The 17,675-nt window shown below is 38.8% G+C and overlaps 1 protein-coding gene across 1 annotated transcript in view; it reads right to left on the bottom strand.

The window, feature by feature from the left end:
• The window catches only part of DACH1 (dachshund family transcription factor 1), a 416,939-nt gene that overhangs the window by 215,684 nt on the left and 183,580 nt on the right, over positions 1 to 17,675 (bottom strand). Inside the window, exon 2 of the mRNA XM_075563567.1 lies at positions 10,791 to 10,906. Coding sequence (XP_075419682.1) covers positions 10,791 to 10,906 — 116 coding nt within the window. The remainder of the gene's footprint in view (positions 1 to 10,790; positions 10,907 to 17,675) is intronic.

Here is a 17,675-nt window from a genome sequence, read left to right as displayed (position 1 = left end):
GAATTCGTTGTCATTAAGTCCTGAAAAATAAACAGGAGAAAATCAAATTTAAGCATTCCCTATGCCTATTAAGAATATCTATAGTGCACATTTACATGGATTTGAATGCCTTGTCAAACTAAGGCTTTCTATACTTACACTACAGACATTTATTTTGTCAAAAAATAAATCCTATGATGTTGACTTGAGCATAGAAAGCCAGCACCAATAACGATCCAGGGATCAATCTTTTTAATAATATTACTGTTTTACCTTTCTCTGTTTTTCTAGAAGAGCCCTGAAATTACAGAGGTTGAGTACTTGGCTGCTAATTAAAACATTAGCAACTCACGCCCATACCAACACGCCAACTCTGTGGGCCAGAGTACAGGCCCCCCCGGCTCCGCGGACTATCGATCTTCAGATGATCCACTGTCGCGTCGTCGTCCTGTGGGTCCTGGAGCTGATGGACGAAGACACCGGTCTCCTGATCATTTTTCTTCCATCCCTTTAATTTCTCTCCTCGGAACACAGTAGGAACTCTACCCAACCGTCCACTTTTAGACAATCTATCCGTCTTCTTAAGACGAAACACCATCATTTTCAAATCCCTGTCATCCAGTCTCATCATTCTCAGAAGCTTGCTGATGACAGGGATTGGAAAATGGTGGTGTTTCGTCTTACGAAGACTTACAGATTGTCGAAAAGTGGACGGTTGAGTAGAGTTCATGTTGTGTTCTTCTGAGGAGAGAAATATGAGAAATGGATGGACACAAAAAGTACCAGGGTATAGTGTGATATTCCACAAGGAAGATCATAAGACTCCAGATGCCACTGGAAATAGAGAATAAACTATGGTTGCTGTTTTCCCGTCCCCACACATTATATTTCTACCCGCTAAGTGGCGGTTTAGAGGAACCCTGGTAGCCTAGTACCCTGTTTCCCCGAAAATAAGACAGTGGCTTATATTAATTTTTGCTCCCAAAGATGCACTAGGTCTTATTTTCAGGGGATGTCTTATTTTTCCATGAGAAGAACATGGTACACATTTATTGTTTTATTAAAAGAGACCTCCCACTTCCTGTCTGCTCCGGCTGTGCTAGGGCAAACAGGGAGCTACACAGTGGTGCCCACTGCTACAGTCCAGAGTCCAGAGTTACAGTAGCTTCAGGGGGCCTTGTTTTTGGGGAGGTCTTATTTTGGCGGGTGCCTTAGATTTCAGCAAGAGGCAAAACTGTCAGTGGTCTTATTTTCAGGGGATGTCTTACTTTCAGGGAAACACGGTAATTGAGGGTTGGGCTGCTAACCACCAAGGCAGCAGTCAAAACCACCAGCTGCGCTGCAGGAGAAAGACAAGTCATTCTACTCATAGACAGTCCGGTCCAGGACATCCACAACGGCAGCTCCGCCCTTTCCTTTCGGGTCACTACATATTGAAATCAACTGGAGCCAGAGAAATGAATGAAGCTGAGGTTTCTATTAGGACTATCAGCAGTTCTACCATATTCTTGGTTCATACAATTTTATAGCCAAATAAAATCTTACAGTGTTTTCCATTCAGAATGTTTTCAACCCAAGTTTTGTGTTTTCTCCTGTGAGGCTAGAGTGTCAGTCAAGGGGGCAAAGCTAGTGAGCAAAGAAGGAAGCTGAAACCTTTCGGCTCCGTGTCTAGGGTCCATCTAACTAGATGGCTCTGCTGGAAAAGCAAGGAGGAGTCACAGCTTGTTCTCGGCAATACACAGTTTAGGAAACTAATTTCTCTGCCTTCTGGCCAATATCTCTGGATAGTTTGGGTCCTATCAGCCTCCTCAACTAGCAACTCGCCCGTCCTCACAAAGAGGGGAGTAAAGTTGCAAAGCTTGTATCCAAAAATGTTGTTGCAACATGATATGACTGCGAACTTGAATAATGGACCTTGAGCATCTCCTTACAGATATTCTTACGCAGCATGGCCAAAAGGCGGAAGCACTGGAACTCCCCATAGTGAGAAAACTTACAAAAGTCTGAGAAAGACACTAAAGAGAACATAGTGTTTTCCTTGTTTCGCATAACTTTTGTCCTAATAATGACTTTAAGAAATATTCAAAACACACCTGTGGCAAGGTAGTTTGCTTTCTTTATACTGATAATGTTTGAATTTCTCATGGTTCGTGTTTATAAGAAGAAGCAGTATAGCAACGGCCCTTCCTACCGTCCAGAAGGTCAACTGAGCACCAGAAGACCCTGACGTGTCCTACACTGAACCTCCGAGGGGTTGGAATCTGATAAACACACTGGCCATTCAAGAAGCCCCACTGCACATTCTCACAGGAGCCAAGATCGCAAGCAAAAGTTGGCTCTTACACTTCAATCTTCTTTTTCTCAATTTAAGTAAACTCTCAAAGGAAGCAATGTATTGCTTCCAAAAAGCAGTAAATAAAACATTGCAATTAATCAATTAAGGAAATCACCAACTTCATTATTGCAAATCTGCTGAGGGAGACGTGTAAGTAGATTATAACTCTGCACAGAGTCTTATCTGAGCATATGAGACTACAGAACTCAATCGAAATGTAGAAATAAATTAGGGCAGAAAGGACTGTAATTTTCTTCTAATTTAAGCAAATGAGAGCCCTGTCCAGAAGTCTAGTAATCTGTGGTTATTTAATTAAATCTAAAAATAACAGATCTTTATGCTGAGAGCTTAAGAAAAAAATGATATTTATGAATTTCCATGCTAATGACAGACCCAGAACTCGACTGACTTTTAAGTGTTCAATTATAATATACATTGCATATAAGTCTATAAATAATACAAAATATTATTTTTAATTAATAATATTAAAAGTAGATGCAGTTCTTAAATATTTTCTTTTTTACTAAAGTTACTTATATTTAGTTAAATTATGAGTTGTACTACTGCATAAATCACCTAATTTATTTCATATATTGATACTGTGGGTACAAGAAGAGCCCTGGTGGTATACAGGCTGGGCAGCAATCCACATGGTTGGCAGTTCGAAATTACCAGCAGCTTTGCAGGAGAAAGACTGGATTTCTACTCCCGTAACAGTGACATACTCCGAAACCCAGAGGGGGTGGAGGTCTCTATGCGTCAACACACTGATGCCATGGCAGTGGGTTTTGAGTGGGCACAATTATAATTGTAATTCTTAAGGAGTACACTTATGCATAGGCACATACAGACACACACATAGTGTATAATCCACCCATTACCACTGAGTCCATTCCAAGCAGCAGCAGCCCTTTGGGGAGCAGAACAGATCTGCCCTTACGGATTTCCGAGGCTGTCCGTCTTTATAGGAGTAGCAAAGGCTCATCTTTCCCCCAAGATGCAGCTCGTACTGACTTTGAGATTACAGCCAAATGCCTAAATCAGTTACGGAGCAGTGTGGGATCACTATGAGTCGGAATTACCTGGAAGACAGTGACTTCAGTTTGGGTTTAGGTTTAGAACTCCTCCTTAGGTAAATCTTCATGGAGCCAGACAGCCTGTCCCTTCTTCCTCAGGAGCCCTGCTTGGTTTGAATTACCTAACTTGCAGTTGACAAGCCTGCTTCTAACCCACTGGGCCATGACAATTCCTTGGATTTCAATTGTGTGTGTGTGTGCAAAGCACCTTCATTGTTACATGAATAGCAACCGCTTTCCTATCTATGCATGTGCATGCTACACCTATGGATGTACTACCTAAACCTCCCTTCTTGAACCTCTTACACATTCTCCACATGTCTGACAACATCAACAAATACCTACTACACAAACATAAATGGCTTACACTTTTCCTACCACACGTCACACCTATTAGCAGGTATTTTAAGGATTGTTATGCTCCGAGTTGCCATTTTATGAGTATTCTTCAGAGATATGAGCTTCTTTGATCGATCAAAATATTCAAGTTTATCATCACACCCTATCAACAAACAAACAAGCAACATCTTTACATATTTAGCAGACACCCTTTTGGCTGTGGCGTCTGAATCTTTAATCTGGAGTCTAACAGTGCTTAGATGGAATTCTGGCACTGTCTTTTACCAGCAATGGTTCTACATGTAACTCTGAGGTTGAATAATTGCTTTGGGACATCCTCTAGCAAGCACACACTAGCCATGTTTATTCTATGACTACTTCTCTGAACTAAGGATTGTGACCCAGGCTATACTCTTGGCACTGGGATTCAGAAATGAATAAATTGACCCACATGACCGAGAAGCTGTTTGTGAGCAAGTGCTTACACCATTCTTGGGTGCTCTGTCCTACCTTGCTAGGTGAATTCCTGGGAGTTTGCGGTATATTGATAAAAATCCCATAAATGTCCAACTAAGAATACTTCTTAATGTGAAAAAGGGAGTCTTTTCTGATATGATTACGTCAATGTTCTTGAAACGAGGACTGATCTCACTTACATTGGTTTTTCATGTGGGTCTTAGACAGTCTTAGACCCACATGTCCTTTTAAGAGAGAGACAGAGGGTGGCCTCTCACACGCATGCAAGGAGTGAAGAAGAGAAAATGATGGGGAGACAGAAGCAGATCAGATTGATGGGGCCATACAACAAGGACTGCTGGAAGAGACCAGGAGCGAATCCCTCTGTCAGTCTCTGGAGGGAGTATGGCCCTGCCAGCACTTTGATATCCCACTCAGAACTGCTGTTTTTGCACTCTTAACTAACAGAATGAGAGAGAGAGAGAGAGAGAGAGAGAGAGAGAGAGAGAGAGAGAGAGAGAGAGAGAGAGAGAGAGAGAGAGAGAGAGAGAGAGAGAGAGAGAGAGAAATTGCTAACCAGCAGCAGGTCAAAATGACCAGCCCCTCACCTGGAGACAGAGAGGCTTTCTGCCCCCACAAAGACTTAAAGTCTCAGAAAGCAACAGGGGACAATTCTATTCTGTCCTACAGGGTTGCTTAGATTCTGAATCCACTTGATGGTATTGAGTTTGTTTGTTTTTAGTTGTTTTAATCCACCAAGTTTGTGGTAATTCCCTATAATAGACACAAAACTGGTTGTGTGCCTTATACAAGTTTAAAACTGCGTAACTCCTAGTACTGATTAAAAACAGACAAAAGCTAATTTTTATACCACTTATGTGTGCTGCTGAGTCCATTCTAAGTCTCGGAACCCCTGATAGGACAGAGAATTGCTTCCTGGGGTTCCCAGGCTCTGATCTTTACAGGAAAAGATGGCCAGGCCTTTTCTCTCATGACATGGCTGCTGGGTTGAAATTGCTGACTATTCATTTAGCAGTAACTCACCAGGGAGTCTTATTATTTTTACAGACCTGGCCAAAAAAAATCTCTTATTTTTTTTTATCTCTTACTTATTTTTCTCTCTAATAAAAATACAAATGAGATCATGTGTGAAATACTTATCAGTTAAATCTACTACCTAAAAATCCCCACATATTGAGCCTCATCTAGAATCTCTACGTATAAAGATCTGAAAACATCTATAGATCCATACGACACAAACAGAAATGGCTTACGTACTTTATACCATATTTACTCTTCCGGCAAGGCATTTAGTAGATTGTTATGTTTAATTTATTAGTGAAGACAATCAATCCCTTTATGTCTGCTTTACTTGTGCATTTTGGTTATACTTACTTATGAGTTTCCCCATGGAATGCAATGCATTTATTATAATACAATTCTCAACATATAGCACACAGTTCCAAAATATGAATTCCCTCCTGAGAAGTTGAATTGTTTAATGCATTTTAAATATTACAAAGGCTGCTATTATGAAAGGAGGTAATTCAGATGCTGTTGCTGGTTAGCAATATTTAACAGAAAAATATACACTATAAAATTTCTTTTTTTTATTATAAATCCACATGAGAGGATTTCCCTTTATTTCTTTTCTTAAAACAAGTGTGTTTCAATGGATTAACTCAAGATTAACTCGCCCTCCTCCAGCGTATTTCCCAAAATGATACAATTACATGTTATAAGTACTTCTGAATGCCTGGTTATGTATATAATTGCTTTTTACGCTGGATATATACTAGTTCTGGGTCTAAAAGGCCACATAGAGAGAAAAGACATCTCTAACAAGCAGAAGCATAAATCATTTACTTGTTTGGCTGGAGCACATTTGAATCTGTGTACGTGTGGATCGCACAGCTGGTCCTTAAAAGTTAACTGCAGATGCTGAAGGTTCACAGAATTTCCATGATATAAAATCTGTAGTTTAAAACTAGCCTATATTTTGCTCTAATCATAAAAATCAGGAAGTGGGCCAAATACATTATTCAAAGTGTACTCCTGGCATGTAAGGGGGAGTATTTTGAATTCCTGAAAACTCCTTTCCCTAATTGTAACATGGACATGATTCTATAAAAAAAAGTATGCATGTTATTAAAACTCTGTTGCTAAGATGAACTTATTCCAACCTGATACTTATTATTAAAAGTGATTTATGGCAAGAGCTGAATCCAAAAACATGTCGGGCAAACTGTGGGAGGTCTTGGGTTATGAAACTCTACAAAGAAGCTTCTTTCTTTCATTAACTTCTACTTCTGGTTGCTATGGCATCGATGACAACCATAAATTTGGGAATTGCCACTATCTGCTCCTGCCCCTTTCATAGCACATTCTACAACCACAACAACAACCCAAAGCAACGAATGAAAACCTCATGATCCAGCCCTTTTTGGTTCTTTGTTTAATTATCGACATGTACTTACAGAAGATTATTAGGCTCAATAGAATACATTCTTTAAATTGTAGGAATAGCATTTTCTTTCAGGAAATAGACTTTCAGGAAATTCTTATATTTAACTTCAAAGTTTAATTGGTAGAAAGGAAAGATGAGAGAAAGATTTGAAACAAATTGCAGTTAAAAACTTTAAAAAATTAATCAGTTTTCTTTCCACAAGGCAGATGTAGGTTAATTAGAAGGCAAATGAGCATTATTTCCTACTTTAGAATGATACAATAACAGGTACAAAAATACAAACAGCCTTCCTTGAGAAGAGCAGAATTTCAAACTTGAAAGGGAGGTGAGATTTGAACGTGGCTTTCTTTTAGTAGGAGCGACATGTGTTTTTGGAGATGTACATTCACTTGTCTATTTTTGGACTTTATGTATATCTTGTTTTTAATTGTTGTGTTTTGTTTATTTTAGAAGCATAATGTCCAAATATTTCAAAGATACTGATAACAAATCTTGGGGGGAAATTGTTTTAAAAAATTTAAAACTATGTGTTAAAAACAATAGAAATGCCACCAACAATTGCTAGAATGTTGATATACAAGGTAGACACATGACTTCTACATTTCAGTAAGGAAAAATAAATAAATTACAACTTGTCATCATATAAAAATAAACCCTTGGTATGTGAAATCTATATGTTCATATTGAATCAAGTTCTCCCAATACATAAGTACTCTCTACTTTTTTTTAAAGCTATATTCCTTTGAGAGCTGTGCAATTTATTTAAGATCATTAAATCCCCAGTTTGTTGCTTTTGACTACAAGCAATACCTGGTTATGCACATCTGACATAAGTGCAATGTACTTACAATTACTAAAATCTATTATATTAACAATTCAAGGTTCATACAATGGCTCGTAAGGACAAATAGAGCTACTTTGTGACTTGCATCAAAACATTATGTTTACCATGCTGTATTATGATGTTAAAGATATTTTCATTATATAAAAATGCTTTTAAATGATTGGTTTTGTATGCATAGAAAGGTACACTGTATAAGCTGTACTAAGCCAAATTTTTGACTAACTGATATTACGTATGAACCCTAGCTACCTACCTGTTCTGAATTACAGAAAATTTTCAGTAAAGGGGACCACCTGGGAAGGCAACACGAGGTGCATTACCAGTTGGTTATGAGTTGGAGTCCTAAATGCAAGGTGAGCAGTTCAAGACCCCAGCCACTTCTCAGGACAAGACAAGGCTTTCTACTCCAGTAAAGAGTTATAGTCAAAGAAACTCAGAATCAGTTCTACCCTGTGCTGTAGTTAGTCCTCTATGGCAGAGAACCTGAAGCCTTTCATAAATAATCCATTTACCTAAGGATGGAGAATTGATTCCGTCTTCATCTGGAGGTGTTTTACATAAAGAAGAGAAAGCATATTCAATTATTGAGAAAACATGATTTCTATGTCACCTTCAAATCCTTGACAACCTCAAATCTTTGAAACAACAGCAAGCATTGAGAGTGACTGAAATGGGTAAGAGTGGTTCTCAGACCCTACCCAAAGTCCTTCCCTGCAATCTACAGTCCATTGGACTGTGCAACACCCCCTCGCCAAGACACCAGCTCTCTTCCATTTCCTCATTCTTCTTTAGAATATGGCTCCTTAAGGTATTTTTTAAATATTCATGATTAATAAACTTGAAGAATTCTGGTAACCCGGTTGATGGAAGAGTAGAAAGAACACATAAAATGCCTTAAAAAGGAATCACACCAAATTGAAACATATACAGTAAGCTTGTTTCAAACATGAATGTCCATTTGGTGTGATCAATGGTGATAATCTTCAGTGTCTCTGTTCAGTAGGTCCTGGCATCGGTATACTATGTTTCCAAACATGATCATCGAAGATATCGTAACATTTTAATTTCTGACATCATTTATCCTAATGTTACATGATTGCATTAAGGATTATGATGTTGCTTTTATTTCACATTTTCTGTGTATGAAGTATTTATTGTGTACATCTAAAAAAATCAATGGTTGGCCAAGAATTCGGCAGCAGACCTTCCCTATATTACTATGTCGACACGGTTCTGGCACAGGAGTAGCTGATGAATAACATGTGGAACCAACACAAATGTACCGAACACAGTGAATGATACAATGATTACATTTCCAAATCTCCATCACGTAATTCCTTAATATGAGACGAACTGAACCAAAGAGTCTTAGAACTTTCTTCTCGCACACTCGTCTTTTAAGCATAAACCTTAAAGCAAAATATATGATTATGCTTCTATCTAGTCTGTAGTATACGTAGCTAAATAAAAAATGTAAATATATTGAAAATAGTACCTTGTGGGGGCCAATCCCCAAAATTGGGATTAAAACTTCCGGAAGTGGGATTTATTTCCTTGAAACATACGAATAAGTGAAATACTGGAATGCGTCTACAGTTGGGTGCTTTGCAGGGAATGCCTTCATTTCCTGTTTCCATTTTCACAGGTAGATTCAGCATGAATGACAAATCTCCACAGGAATTTGAACTATTCGCTATTAGGAACCTTCGGTGCTGCTCTGGACTAAACTAATTAAATGTATAACTTGAGCACACAGGTTCAACTCAACTTAACTGAGTGTTTGAAACACGGGCCACAAGGACGGGGAAACTATTCAGCCATTGCCGAGGAAATAAAAGTGCGTTAGAAACAGCCCTTACCTTCAAGGATATGTAACCAAAGATGAGCTGTGAAATCAGGTGACCCATGATTATATTAGCACATCGGGAAAATAAATGTTATAATAGAAAAGAAAACAGTGATACGTTAAAACATGAATTTATAAATCACGGAAGATTTCAAGTCCGTGTCAATTTTACTTTTGCTCCTTTTGTAGCCGCTCAGATCAATATTTAACTCTGCAGGATCAGGAATCTGGTTGGTTCTTAGGGTAGTGAGTCTTCACTCCAAAAAATTTTTAATGGTATCTACTGACTCATTTTGATTTTAAAGGACCATATTCTATGTACTTTCACAACCCATCTCAACAAATGAAATCAGTGTGAATATTCTGTGAAAGCTCCCCAGGAAGTAGCTCTCTCTATTCCCCTTCCCTCCTTCCTCCCGGTCTCTAGAATGAAAACATTGAGATTTCATTTCAGAAGGACTTCATTTCTCACATTAACAGATACCATCTTTCCTGTCTCCATTACGTGGTATGAGGATCATGTGTTTATTTGTCTATCTCCTGAGCAAAAACTGTATATAAGATAATTTACATGTGTGGCTGTGCCCCATTTCCACTATGTTACTTTGGGCATGGGTCTGGCTGTTCCCAACAACAAATGGGACCTTTGAAAGCAAGTGCCTATGTCCATACAAAAATAAACACATTCAAGTAGTGGGAAATTAATTATTTTTACATGTAGTCCATTAATAAAATTGTTCATGCTTTATAGCTTACCTGATCAGGATAGATCATTTGTGTAAACATTTTTAAAAATTTTCCAGGAATTAAAAATATTTCTTAAGTGTTTCCCTCTCAGAAATTTATTGATGAAAATTGAGAATACATGTCCAAGAAGAGGTCTCTTCTCCAATTTGACACAATTAACATGTATGGGTTGGAAGCATTTCTATCTCTTTCTGGCATATTGTACATTAAGAGGAGGCTTTGAGTGGGGCAATTCGGTAAGTGCTTAGTTCTCAACTGAAAAGCTAACAGTTCTAATCCACCCACAGGAGTCAAGAAGAATTGACCAGTGATCTACTTCCTAAAATCCACACTCATTGAAAACATCAATGGCACACAGTTCTAACTTGGCATACAAGGGATCAGAATTGACTACAGGGGAATTGTTTGGTCTTGCTAATGAAGTGTGAGATGCATTTAAAACCAAAAGACCTGGTTTTGTATAAATCACTCACAGTTACCACCTAAATGACCTTGATAAAGTCACCTCCTCTCAGCATCCACAGCTTGAAAGCAGTACGAGAATGATAGCGGCAACAGTGTAAATTGTGATATAAATTGTTGGCACGGACTTTATCGTAATGTGCACAAAATGTAACTGATGCATGGAACGTAAGTGTATATGCAAGCTATGACATTGGCTAATTTTTAATACTTGCCATTTAAATAAGTTACACTCTTACCTGTTGGAGGGATTATTCCAGGAGACATGAGGCCAGGGACAGAATGTGGCATGATATGCGAGTTCTCAGGGGAGGTGACACTCTGAGTCCTCTTCGGAGGTCTTCCAGGTCTAGAACTGAAACAAACAAACAAAAAAATTTTTTACAATTAAGCTGTTGTCTTACACATCATTTCAAAGTTGTTTCAAGTGGTAACATGGACTGTAAATAAATTTGTTTCAAGGACGGTTGCTTTTGCAGTTAGATGTAATAGACTTCCATCACTAATTAGATTACATGCTGAATTCATTTTCCTCATTGAAGATCAGCCACTCCTGATGCATAATTCATAGCCTGCACCTCGTTACCTGCTTCTTCATATTAATATCTATACACAGTTTGAATTGCCTCGTTTGCATATGCTAAAGTTCTGCACGCAGCCTTCAGCACGAAAATTATGCACTAACTTGTAATAATTATTACAGTCAGCCTGCTATTGATTTATGAGACTTTTAAAAACCAAATATGTGTAGTACTTGTAATGAATGATATTTTAAGGTTCTTCAGGAAATTAAAAGGCAATGGCTGCCTAAGGAAATGTTCTGCTTGTTTGATTTAATACTACAGTTAGCTGGGAGGTGGAATGAAAGAGTGATTCAGACCTATAGCACATTTTTCGATGATATGTTTTATTACTTCGCACTGCTAGCCTGATATCTAGATGATAAATGACAATACATATCTAATGTGTGAAAAGGTCTTGCAATTTCTTTATTTTTTGTCATTTAAAAGATAAGTCAAGTTATCGTTTAACCCTTCTTCTATTTAAATGAACAATCTTACTAGGTTGCCCTAGTTTTAACATACTAAAATAAATTGGAAAGGTTTAGGACTCTTTGTGGGATAGCATTGAGAAACTGGCAGTATACGATCTTAAATATGCCTTCAGAATAAATAAAAACACCTGGGGGCTTTAGTAGAACTTGTCCTTACATGTCCGTTGCATAAGACTGATTTTTTGATTATGAAAGCAGAAGGTGGAGGGCAGACCAGTATTCACCATCCTTGCATGACAATGAAAGTGAGAACTTCACAGGAGCAAGGGTCTAAATCAACACGCTTGGTATTATTATCCTTTTAAATTCTGCCTCTGTACCATGAATGTATTTTTCTGAAATGCTTTCAAGTGACTGGCTTATAAAAGATGAGTGGTGGAGCGCTGAAAGCTTAGTGGCTCAAATCTCCTCAAAGGAGCCTCAGAAGAAATTCCTGGTGAACTGCTTCCTAAAGGTCACAACTTTGAAAACCCTACTGAAAAGCTTTACTTTGCATATCTAGGATCCCCATGAGTCTGGAATCAGTTGGGTGGCAACTAACAACCACACTACAGAACACTAGAAGATAATTCTCAATGATGAGTTAGCCATGAGGAAGAAACTATTTGGAAGAAACTGCCAGCCAGTGAGAATAGCTACTCAGCAGTGTGAAAATCCTTGAAAGGAGTTAGAAGCTGGTAGAAGATAGACCTTAATCCACATTGTCAGAAGCAGATCCTAGAGCAGTGGTCCTCAACCTTCCTCATGTCATGACCCTTTAATACATTTCCTCATGGTGTGCTGACCCCCCAACCATAAAATTATTTTTGTTGTTACTCCATCACTGTAATTTTGCTAATGAGTCATGATGCAAATATCTGATAGGCAGGATATATTTTCATTGTTACACATTGAACATCATTAAAGCATGGTGATTAATCACAAAAACAATATGTAGTTATATATTGTGAAATATTTATTTCTAATGACAAGTAAATGAAATTTTGTCTTGAAGCATGGTGTAGCATGGGTAACAGTCTTTACACTGGGTACTCATCTGTGGGTGTTACCTACATGTGGATGGACCAGCCTGGAGGTGGATAGAGGAGCGGTGTCTCAGTTCCTAAGACCATCGAAAATATGTGTTTTCTGATGGTCTTAGGTGACCCCTGTGAAAGGGTCGACCCCCAAAGGGGTCACGGCCCACAGGTTGAGAACCGCTGTCCCAGAGGATTTGGACTGCAGAGAGGAGAGTGAGTTTTGTTTGTTTTTGTGCATGTTTTCCTGTGTGCAAACCATCGGGGACATTATTTTCTACTGCACTGTGTTCTGCAGTCTCCCTCTGTCTATTTCCAGTTCTTCCATACTACATCCACCTTCTGTTTGTATTTTTAATTTCTCTTGTTTAACTGGCATATATCAATAGCCCTCTTGTGGTCCCAATGCTCCTTGATTGATTTCCAATACTATTACATCTTAGGTGCTGAGAATGGACAATTTACTACACTTTGGAAGTCCAGATCTTCTTCAGGAGATTCAGAAAGATCTAAATCTACTAGATTCCTGTCTGCAACACTGGGATCAACCCTCGCAGCAATTAAGGCAGCGGCACAGGACTGGGCAGGGTTTGCTCTGCCATCCATGAAGTCCTCAGGCATCAAAGTGGATTCTGTGACACCTAACAACAACCAGAAATCTTGTTTTATCATAATAAATCTAGAATTTAGTTTGTCTAAATCTGACGACCCTTTTCACAACTTGTTCATATCCCCTGGTTCAGAGAAATGGCATATTGTCCAGAAATCCAGTGCTCTCCTGTTCTTTTCTTACTCATGTACACTCAAATATCATCCCTGAGACGCCGTAGCTCCAATTCATTCTCCCCCGGGGCTTCGGGATTAAGCCTTCGTTTCTTTCTTGATGCACTGTCCCGGCTTTTCAATTCTTCTGCGTCCTACCTCTAACCATATTCCACTGCAAAATCAAGATGACGCTCCACACCCTAGTATGTCCTGCTCCCGAGTCTAGTGTGTAGAGAATCTCCACATCGACTCCAGAAGGATTTTCCCCCTACAACATACATCTGCCCATGTTTGTCATTTGCTTCAAGACAGTAAAAGCACTTCAATATTGAGCCCCTGCCTACTTCTCTAGTCTCATCATTTTATTCCTAAATTCATGACCCACATTTGACCCTAATGAATGTCTTAACAGTTTCCTGAGTTGCCTTGATCTCATATTCTATTACTTTTATAGATGCTGCCTCCTTGGTTGTCTAAGCAATGTCCGATGCCACCCATGTGCATTCTGACATTACCTGCCTTAACCGCTCTTCCTAATAAGCTGTTCTCTGACTGGTAATCTTCCTATGCACGATGATTGCCCACAGTGGACAACTGGTTCATAGCTCTTCCTGCGCTTGAGTTAAATAATCTACTATTTTATTTCACTCCAAAGATTGGGTGGCAGAAATATATCAACTCTGTGTTTGTGTCCTTAAAACATAGCTTAGGGAAGGTGGCTTACTGTATGCATGTAACTAATTTTCAAATCAATCTATGAAGTCATTTCCACACCAAAAAAAAAAAAGCCTCAGGAGCCTTTCACATCCACACACATTCCATAAAATGAAGATCAAAACGCATGCAAAAAGTCTGGAACGCTAAGTCAAAAGTCAATGCCAAATATACATCTACAACCCAGAGTGAGAGAATGAATATAGGTATTGGAAGAGCTCAACTAAGACACGGAGAATAGGAAATGAAAGAATTTATGTTGTGAAAATTTACCACTTGTATTTGCTCAGCATTGAGAGAATGAAATTGTTTGGGAGCCACAGGAACAGCCCCCACCCCTCCTTCATTCAGGATGTAGGATCTATGCTACTAAATAGGATCCTTTTACTTCAAGCTGTGTGTGATTACTCCAGACCCAGCAGACTCCCTTTTACTACAAACATCTCCTACCCATGTACTTTATCATCTCAAATTCCAACAATAGAGATTTATTGCTTTTAGTCCTGAAGCTTTAAGATCTTTTAGAGGCTTCAATTAAAATGCAAATCCTCTTGGCAGTGGTAACACCCTAAAGCCATCCAGGAACACCCTTCCTGGAGATGGCTTTACAATTAGGGGCGCTCACAGAATTGGGATTATCTGTTTGAAGAATGGAGAAAAGATTTGGAAGGGCATGTCAGATCCCTTAAACTTCTGTCTACAAATCAAGATGACCACTGCTCCTCACCTCTGAAATGCTTAAAAGCCAAACCAAGGTCCGAGCTTCAAGTGAAAGTCGGCTTTTGTGGAAATGGAGGATGGCCACATCAGATCACCAAATGGAGAATGACTGCATCATTATGACTGCCACATATATCATTACGTAACTGGCAAACCACTGAGAACCATAGCTCAGTCATGTGGACACGGAACCCAAAGCCTCACCAAATCCACTATCTTCTAGTCAAATGTGACTCGTGGAAATGCCAGATCTGATTTCCTAGGCTCTGATTCTTTACAGAAGAAGAAAGCTTCATCTTTCTAACAGGGAATGGTCAGCAGGTTTGAAGTGCTATCCTTGCAGTGAACACCCCAAGGAGTAGTTCAGTACACTCCCAGGACACCCTTTCACATCCCAGCCAGGGATAGACTCACCTGGCACCTAGTTTACAACTACCAGATGCTCTTTGTTAAGGGGCAACTTACCTGGATGGTTGATGGTTATTTTTTAAAACTATGGTCATAAATGCAAAATGTTGGATAACAAGACAAACCCAAACCAAACTCACTGCCTAGTGACCCCTGTGGGTTTCTGAGACCCTAACTGTTAAAGGAGTAGAACCCCAGTGTTTCTTTTTCAGAGCTGCTGGTGGTTTGGAACTGCAGACTATGCAGATCGAAGCTCCACTCTGAACCAAGGCACCACCAAGCTAGTAAATCAGGATCGGAGTACTGGGAACTTCGCTTTGGAGTTACTGGACTTGTTGGAAGGTTTTTATTCATTAGTAAATCCTCCCCTTTATCCCTTCACTTAAGTCCCCTTATAGTCAGGTTCCTTATCATGCTCTTGATCACTAACTCTTAGAGAGGTTGAAGATTCCAGGGAAGACAACTTAATTGAAAAATACTTGAATATTTAAATTTCTTCCAACAGAGCTTTTAGGATCTTCCCAGAGAACAAAGGTTCTGTTGTTTTCCTAGAAGTGAACCTCAATGGGTGCCTCTGGGTAACACAATCTGCTAAGTGTTTGAAAGAGGTTGCCAGTTCAAACCCACCCACATGCTCCTTCATAGACTGTCCTGAAAGACTCCTTCTGAAGGGTCACATATCATCCACTGGCAACTGGATTTCTTTGTTTGTTGTTTGTTTTTTTTATTGGGGGGGGTGACCATCAAGTATCCTAAATCTCTGAATATCTGACTACATCAGGATTGTAAAAGTAGAAATCTTCACAGAAAGCAAGTGTTTATAAGAAAAGCAGTTTCTCTTATAATGATAGATCGCCTCAATAGCTGGCATCTTTGTGTACTCTCTATCTGCCATAGGGACCCAGGTCTATCCTCATTCCAATCAGAGCAGAAGACTACATTTAAATAAGTTATTGCCTTTGCCAGCATAAATGAAATCACAATTCATGACTTTGGTAATTGTTTTTGCCAGCTTTACACATTAACTAGAAAAGAGCCTTCCGTATTTTCAATCATCTGCCCTAAAAGAGCACGGCAATCCATGCTTATGCCAACACTGAAGAACTCACCCAGACACACCGTTTTTACAGCTGGAAATACAAGTCCTACTTTCCATTCATCTCACTGGGTTGTCTTTCTTCTCAAGTTAACATCACAAAAAAAGGGAGCTTTGATTACAACTTTTCACGTTTCTTCTGTTTAGTCAAGGAAAATCGAAATCCAACTTAGAAAGAAGAAAGAACAAGTGATATAATTTGATAAAAGTGAAATTCATCAAATGTTGAAATGAAATAGTCACAGACTTCTTTTAAATCCCTAGTCTTCTCTACTAAATAAATAATACAGAACAATTGTTGCATGTGAATGAATGATGGTGCTGGCAAAGAATATTGAAAGTACTATGGACTACCAAAAACCAAACAAATCTATCTTGAAAGAAAGAGGTACAGTCAGAATACTTCTGAGAGTCAAGGATGGCAAGACACTGGATGTGCCAGGAAAGACCAGTTTGGGAGTAGCACAGCATCCTTGGTGAAAGAGAGGGCCATGAAAAAGAGGAAGGCTCAGTACAAGCAGATAATCATCTAACCTGAAGAATTATGAGTTGATAATTACTGGATGCATAAGGTGAACATATATAAACTGCAACCACCACTAACCAAACAAACAAAAAGTCGAAACTAGCTACTCTGCTGAGTAAAAATTATAGCCTCAGACTTGAATTAGCACAGGAAATTGACAATATAAAACTTGTTTCAATGGAACTGACAAAATGTCTGAATCTCGAATTCCCTTAGAGCTGCTAAATGCGGAATAAAGAATTACTCCAAATGAGACTTAAAATATATTGGACTGTGACTAAGTTACTTCAGCATTTCTAAATCAAGTGTTAACAACTAATTACAACCTAAAATCATGAGAGTCCCACTTTGATAGTCTACTCATTTTTGTCACAAATCTCACGGGTAGCATGGATGAGCTCCCTCCCCCTTTGTAGAAGGTCCACCAAGGACAGGCTGAAAACACTAGTTAAAGCCCATTAAATATATCAGTCATTTTAATCTTGAATGTGAATCAACTTAGTTAGAATCACTTCAATTGTTAGAATCATTTAACTTAGTATCTTTTTAAAGACGAATCTTTGCCAAATCAATGGTCTCCATGTATTCTTTTGTTCTGAATTCTCTACACAGATGGTAAGTGATGCTTTATCGAGTATATTAAGTGATTTAACAGTACATATCTATTATGCTCTGTGACTATTCTGTGAGGCGAAAGAAAAACACAGTGCGATTTAAAGTGTCAATTAATACACACATATACATTTAACCCGGTATATCTTTCTGTAAAGTTAGCACAATATTACCTCCACATCTGTGGTACTTTTTCAAGGGCAGCTACGACTT

This window comes from Tenrec ecaudatus, chromosome 11, assembly GCF_050624435.1.
Source record: "Tenrec ecaudatus isolate mTenEca1 chromosome 11, mTenEca1.hap1, whole genome shotgun sequence".
Lineage (NCBI taxonomy): Eukaryota > Metazoa > Chordata > Mammalia > Afrosoricida > Tenrecidae > Tenrec > Tenrec ecaudatus.
This window is presented reverse-complemented; position numbering and strand designations above follow the sequence as displayed.